The sequence below is a fragment of the Henckelia pumila genome, chromosome 2 (assembly GCF_033568475.1).
Source record: "Henckelia pumila isolate YLH828 chromosome 2, ASM3356847v2, whole genome shotgun sequence".
Lineage (NCBI taxonomy): Eukaryota > Viridiplantae > Streptophyta > Magnoliopsida > Lamiales > Gesneriaceae > Henckelia > Henckelia pumila.
The window spans coordinates 199,440,957-199,449,605 of NC_133121.1; the positions used below are offsets into that span (position 1 = coordinate 199,440,957).

Consider the following 8,649-nt stretch of genomic DNA (forward strand, 5'->3'; position numbering starts at 1 on the left):
AAATTTATATTTTGCGGGTGTTTTACATGGAAAGAACTCTTAGGCACTATAAATAGGAAAAATTCTGAAGTTTTAAGGGTTCCAAAGATTAGATTGAAGGGAGGAGGAGGCCATCCAAGGAGAAGAACGAAAAGAGGGAGAAAACTTGAAGAACTCAAAAACCGCAAACACTAGTTTTCTCTTTTCTTTTTCTTTTATTTGTTGGGATTTAGGAGATCCTACCCCCAAAACTATGTTTTGATTTCTTTTTGATGATTGAATTTGGTTTTTAAGCATTCTTGATTATATTATTGTGTTTATTGCAATTTTCGAGATTGATCAATTTTGAATTAATTTTATGTGTTATAATTGATACCGAGAGGAGATTTTATGACATGATAGAGTAATATAATCCATGGATCTACAACTTGCATAGAGATATGAGGTTGGATACATGTTGATAGTCATAGTCCACCAGGTCGAAAGCTAGAGGATTCAATAAATCGTTAATGCAATTGCAATGGTTAAATAATGCAAAGATACTTGGTTATTACAATTTGTTAATTAGATTAATATAGCTCGAGAGTGTATATTGATAGATTAGGGAATTCCGTCAAAAGCATGATTTTAGAATTAGAATTCAATCATTAGAGAAGAAAGGGGTAGGTGAACTGAGATCCTATCAATCGTTTATTTATTTTCTGAGCTTAATTTATTGTTTTGCTTTTAATTCTTATTTTTATTTTTGTTTATTAATTTATTCTCCATCTATCGTTATAATTAATTAAAGAATCATACTTGAGGTAATTTTGTCATAAATCAATATCTGTGGGACGATACTCGTACTCTGTACACTATATTATTACTTGACTCGTGCACTTGCAAATTTATTCGAGCCTAATTGATATATATATATATTTAAGTTGATTTTTTGTGGTAGTATTTGCTCGATCACTCACTGAGAGTAAAAGTGATGACTGAAGCCCATACTGTCCCATATTCCTTCATCAAGGGAGTACGAAGATGTATAAGGACCTGCAATCTTTATATTGGTGGCCAGGTATGAAGAAGGACATTGTACTTTTTGTGAGTAAATGTTTGACATGTCAGCAGGTGTAGATTGAGCAGCAGAGGTCAGCAGGACTTCTGAAACCGTTGCCTACCCACATAGAAGTGGGAAGACATCACTATGGATTTCGTGGTAGGATTGTCAGTTACACCACGTAGGATGAACTTGATTTGGGTGATAGTTGACAGGTTCACGAATTCAGCTCATTTTCTTCCAGTCAGGAATAATTTCTTGATGAATCAGTATGCAGAGCTGTACATTTGAGAAATTTTCATATTGCATGGATTCGCACCAAGAATAGTGTCTGACAGAGATCTTAAGTTCATCTCGAATTTTTGGGGAAGTTTACACCGAGGTTTGGGAACAAAGTTAGCTTTCAACAACTTTCCACTCTCAAACAGATGGTCAGTCAGAAAGAGTAATCCAGATACTCAAAGACATTTTGAGGGCTCGTATGATCGACTTTGGAGAAAATTGGTAGTCGAAATTGCCTTTAGTGGATTTCACCTACAACAATAGTTATCAAGAAACTATTAGCATGGCTCCGTATGAGGCATTGTATGAGAGAAGATGTAGAACTCCCTTCCATTGGGATGAAGTTGGAGCGAGAGCTGTTTTGGGGCCAGAGATAGTGACTCAGACAGTAGATTTGATAGCCAAGATCAGGGACATAATGTTGGCAGCTCAAAGTCGACAGAAAAGTTATGACGATCAGCGGCGTAGAGATTTGGAGTTCGAAGTAGGTGACCATGTGTTCTTGAAGGTGTCACCATGAAAGGGTGTTATGAGGTTTGGAAAGAAAGGTAAATTGAGCCCAAGATATATAGGACCTTTCGAGATCCTAGAGAAAGTAGGGGCTCGAGCTTACCGAGTAGCTCTACCTTCAAACTTGGAGGGTGTGCACAATGTCTTGCATATCTCCATGCTGAGAGAGTATGTGGCAAATCCTTCCCATGTTATTCGCCATGAGCTAGTGGAATGGACGCCAAACTTGTGCTACAAGGAGATGCCTGTACAAATCTTGGACAGACAAGTTCTTAGGTTGAGGAACAGAGAGATCCCAATTGTGAAAGTCCTATGGCGCAACCAATTGGTTGAGGGACCTACGTGGAAAACCGAGCATGATATGCGAACACACTATCCTGCGCTGTTTGGTAAGTTGAATTTCGAGGACGAAATTCTTTAAGAAGGGTAGAGTTGTAAGGTCCAAAAAGTTCACTAACTTAATCACGATAAATTAATTAAATTATATGATTTAATGCATGCTATTTAGAATATTTAATTGTTATGTTTAATTATGCGATTTATTTGAATGCCTGAAATTTTATGTGATATGAATGATTTTTAAATTTTGCAGGTTGGTATTTAATTCTGGGTCGTAGGGACGATTCTAGCCTTTGAGCGAATTAAGAGAATGTTTATTTAAATAAGTTTAAGTTGATGCAGTGTATTTTTATTAATTGGGAGATTAAAATTTTAAAGACTTCTAATTGTAACTAATGGGCCGTGTTGGGAGCCCAGTAGTCACAAAAAAATCAAGCATTCAAAAATTTATTTTTTTTCTCTCATCTGAACGCCTCTTATTCTCCCCCCAAATCCTCTTTTCACGTTCAAACGCTGCGTCTCAAGGCTAGGGTTCGTTCGTCTCAAGGCTAGATCATCCTTTTCGCCCATGTTAATTTCAATCAAACGATTCAGGCAAGTTTTTATTATTTTGAAACCCATTCAAGAATATATATGTATTTTCAAGGTAAAATCCTATGTGAATGATTGACGATCTATGCATGTTTCTTTAAGATTTACGAGTATGTTGTTTAATTGTGAAACGTGAGGCGTTCTTGATGTTTTCGGTACAAGTTTGATGAGATGTAGGGGCATAGATGTTTGAGAATCCAAATTTTTGGGTTGAGTGTGTTGGGTATGAATTTTGATTTAAATCTTTAAAATATTGGTTTGATGAATGAGTTTTGAAGTGCTCTTTGAAGGTTTATTGGAGTATAGAAGTGTTCTTCCATGATTTTTGAAGATAGGTCGAATTAGGAGTCCAAAAATCAGAAGTTTGTGAAAACTGGCTGCAGATTCGTCAAAATCTGTAGAAATTTTCAAAGTGTCCAGACCTGGAAGGGGGTCCGGACATGGGTCCGTGTGGCCTCTGTCTTTGAAAAATCGAATTTTCAAACTACACGGAGGTTGGCACGGCGTCCGTGCCCCATCCGGACACGGGTCCGTGCAAGGGTTCGGAAAGCCTCTGTCCCAAAATTTTCAACTCTTGTTTATTGTTTCTGAATTCAAGTTTATGATATTTTAAGACGTCTTAGGTATATTTAATATGTTTTATAACGTTTCAAATTTTTAATTTCCAGGACGAATGAAACGACTCAAGTGGACCAATTATACTATGTAATGCATGTTTATGTTTTCAACCTTCATGAAAACTATTTTCCACGAAAATCATGAAATTTAGAAAGTAATTTATGCAACAATGGTTCTCACATTGGTTTATGCATGCACGACATTGTTTTATGAAAGTTCATGATTATGGAAGAATGATGATGATGTGCATGAAATATGATATGATACGATACATGAAAAATATTTTGATGATTTATGGGTCTTGTGGTGATTATATGGGGTATGCACTTTGGGATGAGCTCCGGAGCGGCTATCCAAACATGGCTCATGGGATGGTTATACGGGGTATGCATTTCGGGATGAGTTCCGAAGCGGCTATCCAAAGAATGAAAGTTTACGGGCGTAATGCCATATTATTGTTGTACAACAAAAATTATGAATGACTCATTATGACGGTTACCACAATACACATACTTCATCACCCTTAAATGTTTTACCTTATGGCTTCATCAAGATGCATTTATGTTAAGTTTTGCATGAAAGTCTATGTTGATGCTTTTCTCCTTTTAAGTTTCAAAAAAATACTTTTTATGCATTTTTATTGCTGAGTCATTGACTCACTATACTTGAATGATTCAGATAATGAGGACATTGATACCTTCATTGATAATTATGTTGGTGGACATGAAGAGGAGGCAGAGCTTGGTCCAGCGGGCGATGCATGAGTGCGAGATTTATGAATGAGAGTTGTTTAAACAATTTTATGTTTTTTTTGGGAAAACAAGTTTTGATTTTTAAGTTGATGGCCATGTTTGGGAAAGTCTTTTAAATGTTTATTTCATTATTATGTGCACTTTTTAACATTCTTATTTAATAAAGAATATGATGCTTCCGCAAAGTAGTTTTAATTTCCCCTAAATTCTTGAGTATGTATGTTGAGTAACCCTCCAGTAAAGTTTGGGACGTTACAACAGATGAGTCATAAGCCTTTGGTCGGAGGTGGGACTCCGGAGGATGCAGAGAACTGGTTGGAGCGTATGGAGAACTGCTTTTAGGAGTTCCAGTGTACCGAGGAACAGAAGATGGAAACCCTTGGTTTTCTATTGGAGGGACGAGCGAGGAGGTGGTGGAGATCTACGTCTGCACTATTTGTGGCAGCTCGAGGAGTGGCTACATGGGCAGCGTTTCGCACGGCTTTGCAAAATTTATATTTTCCCTCGACTCTTCGACGGGCAAAATCAAGTGAACTGGTGAGTTTGAGATAGGGTACGATGACTATTGATGAGTACCAGCAGAAATTCTTCGAGCTTCTACCCTATTGTCCGCAGATTGCTGCCAGCTCAAAGACTAAGTACGATCATTTCCTTCAGAGTCTCAACCCTGAGATTCATCAGCTTTTGACCATTGGTAGTGATATGACCTACGAGGGCTTGGTGAGTCGCTATCACAAAGCAGAGGATAGCATTCGACAGAACATATACTTACTTTCATCCAGACCAGCCAGCTCTTTGGGTTCGCGAGCCCAGTCTTTCAAGAAGCAGGGTGGCACTTCTTCTTCTTCTTCTTCTTCTTCTTCTTCTTCTTCTTCTTCTTCTGGATCTGGCGGATTTCACTATTTTAGTGGTCAGAGGATGAGTAATTGTCAGCAGTATAGAGGCACCCCCCAGTCCAGTGTTCTCGTGCGAACGACACTTGTTTTTTGTGTGGAGAGATGGGTCGCATGAAGAGGGACTGCCCTAACTTGGTTGGAGCAGCGAGTGGTTCTGGTAGTATTGGAGGTTCTCAAGCTACTGTTCAGTAGCCTCAGTCACAACAGCCGCGTCATCAATTGCAGCAGCATCACCCTCAGACTTATTCTCGAGGTCATTCTTCTTTGCGCCCACTTACCCAGGGGCAAGTCTTTACGTTGAACCAAGAGCAGGCTCAGGCTGATAGCGAGCGCATGATTGCAGGTACTTTCAGTTTATGTGGTTTTTCTGCATGTGTTTTGATTGATACTAATGCGTCCCATTCTTTCATATCGGCACGGTTTGATAAGAGATTTAGACTACCTTATATTCCCTTAGACATGTTGTTAGCAGTTTTGACTCCGATGGGTCAAGAGGTTTTGGCTAAGAGTTTAGTGCTGGGTTGTATTCTGGATTTTGAGGGACATCAGTTGAGTGCTAACTTGATGATCTTAGCTATGGATGATTTTGATTGTATCATTGGGATAGACCTTCTGACTACCTACAGGGCTATAGTGGATTACTACAAGAGGCTTGTCCAGTTTCGTCCCAAGGATGGAGAGGCGTGGTATATATATATGGTGAGGGAGTGCGACCCTTGATGCCAGTGGTTTCTGCTCTAAAAGCTCATCATGCTTTGGAGTCCGATGGGGAAGGCTACCTCATCTACGCCATTGATGTATCTTTAGAGGGAAAAAACATTCAGGAGATACCAGTGGTCCAAGAGTTTCCGGATGTGTTTCCTGATGAGATTCCAGGTTTACCACCTATGCGGGAGATCGAGTTTGACATAGAGTTGTCGCCAGGGACATCGCTGATTTTCAGAGCACCTCATCGACTGGCTCCGTCAGAGATGGGAGAATTGCAGAAGCAATTGCAGGATCTTCTTGATAAGGGCTATATTCGATCCAGTGTTTCACCATGGGGAGACCCATTGTTATTTGACAAGAATAAGGATGGTTCGATGCATCTGTGCATAGACTATCGATAGTTGAACCAAGTGACAGTGAAGAACAAGTATCCTCTTCTGCGGATAGATGATCTGTTTGATCAGCTCCAGGGTACTTCTATATATTCCAAGATTGATTTGCGGTCCGGTTACCATCAGTTACGAGTCATAGATGAGGATATTCCTAAGACAGCATGTAATGGACTAGGCCCTTACCCTTGCTCTCGGGCGGCCCAGGCCCATACTCATGGCCTTCTCCCCACCTGGTTAAGGGAGTTTTTTTCCCTCCCCAAGGTTCGAACCTTGTACCACCAGGCTTATATAGCTAGCTCAAGTGGTACCATGGGTGAGTTGAACTTGTATATAAGCCTGGTGGTACAAGATTCTAACCCTAGGGAGGGCAAAAACTCCCTTAACCAGGTGGGGAGAAGGCCATGAGTATGGGCCTGGGCCGCTCGAGAGCAAGGGTGAGGGACCACTCCATTACACCGCTATCGTACACCTTTGTTTTGGGATGAGGTTGGCGAGCGTCAGGTTGAGGGTCCGCAATTAGTTCAGCAGATGACTGATGTGGTAGACTTGATCCGGCGGAGGATTAATGCTGCCCATGATCAACAGGAGATCTACGCTAATATGCATCGTATACCTTTGCATTTGAGCATACTTGCATATCACCTAGGATTGGACTTAGACTCGTGATTGGCAACCACGGGTCGAATAGAAGATGAGATCGATCATCCTTAAATAATATATGATATTATTGATGTATGCATGTTTAGACTAAATTATATGAATCCCGCAAGCATACATAAATTGCATGATGAGACAAATTTTCAAAAATTAAAATCCCTCATTTTAAATATGATTTAAAATTGATATCAAGATTTATAAAAGGGAATTTAAATATTGTTTAAATGTTCCTACCTTCCATCAACGATCAATGTATGAGATGCTACCCGCGGATACGGTCCGGCTCATATTATTGGGGGGGCCTGTTCGTCGGAAAGCTGTACATTGGATCGACACATGTTGTAAGTTGGGTGGAACTCCCATGGGATTGGCTCATATTATTGGGGGATCCACATGGCGACCGTCCATCACAACTTAATATTGATGGGTTATCTTGACATGTCACAATAAACGGAGTCATATTATTGGGCCCTTATTGGACATGAGGTAAAAACATGGGGGTTACTTTGGAAGTAATTGGGCTCTACCTTTTGAAAATTATGGTTGGCTGATATTATTCGGGACTATAATTTGTCAATTGGACTCCATGTTCCCACTAAGGAAATGAGTTTCCCGTTTTCACTAGAGGGTAGTGAAATCGTTAAAATAGTGGGAGTGAAATTCATAAAATAAATTTCGCCATATTTTATGTCTTAGTAAATTAATTAAGCAATCATCGATTATTGTCTATTTCATCTCAGTATATCATTATGATGAATCTTCGTAATCCACATGTTTCAATTCTCGAACAAAACAAACTTTCTGGCGCAAACTATACGGAATGGTTCCATAATTTAAGATTGTCATGAGCTCGGAAAAGATTTTCTAAGTGTTAGAAAAGGCTCCTTCGAAAACAGCCCCGGCTGATGTAACTTCGGAAAGGTTGGCCGAGCTAGAGAAATGGTAGGACCATGATCTCAAGGCCAAATGTTACATGCAAAGATGGACAAGTCTAAATAATTTTGCCATCACTGCAAGAAACCCGGTTACTGGAAGCGCAACTGCAAAGAATGTATATAGAGTAGTTACGAACTACAAAGGATATATTTTATAAATGTTTCACTTAATACTATTTCTTGGGTATTGGATACCAGATGTAGATCTCACATTTGCAATGAGTTGCAGATGATGACAAAAAGTCGTAAGCTTAGGATGGGTGAGACCCAGTTAAGGCTCGGGAATGGTTCCAGAGTTGAATCCAAAAGCTATGGGAAACATTTGTTTAATTTTGCAAAAACAATTTTAAGCTATATTTTGAGAGAGATGTTTTTATTTGTACCAAGATTTCATTAAAACATTATTCTTTTTCTATTCTTGATAGAGAAGATATTTCTTGAAAATTTGCGAATGGGATTTGCAATATTTACAAAAATGAATGTTTGATTTGAAATGAAAAATTTAAAAACAATCTATATAACTTAAAATTAAAAGACGTTCCAGTTGATTATGTCGATAAACCGGTAACAACAAATAAAAGGAAAAACGATAGTCAAAACCCGGCAAACCTTTGGCATGCTAGGCTAGGTCATATTTCCTCAAGGAGGATGAACAAGCTAGTGGGAGAGGGCATGTTTGATATGTCTGATATTAACTCTCTACCTACTTGTGAGTCCTGCCTAAAAGGAAAAATGAATAAATCTCCTTTCAAAGGGAAGCCTGAGCGTAGTCAAAACCTGTTGGATTTGATCCATACAGATGTTTGTGGACCATTTAGTATCGGTACTAAATATGGACACACCTACTTCATTACCTTTACTGATGATTATTCGAGGTATGGGTATTTATATTTAATGAAATATAAGTCTGAATCATTTGAAAAGTTCAAAAAATTCAAGGCTGAAGTA

General features: G+C 39.0%; 1 protein-coding gene across 1 annotated transcript; it reads left to right on the forward strand.

The window, feature by feature from the left end:
- The first annotated feature begins 1,832 nt into the window (after window positions 1–1,832).
- On the forward strand, window positions 1,833–4,125 carry LOC140879348 (uncharacterized). Its single transcript, XM_073283028.1, has 2 exons — window positions 1,833–2,202; window positions 4,040–4,125. Exons 1-2 carry the CDS (start codon window positions 1,833–1,835, stop codon window positions 4,123–4,125), a joined length of 456 nt encoding a protein of 151 aa, XP_073139129.1.
- The last annotated feature ends 4,524 nt before the right edge of the window (window positions 4,126–8,649 follow it).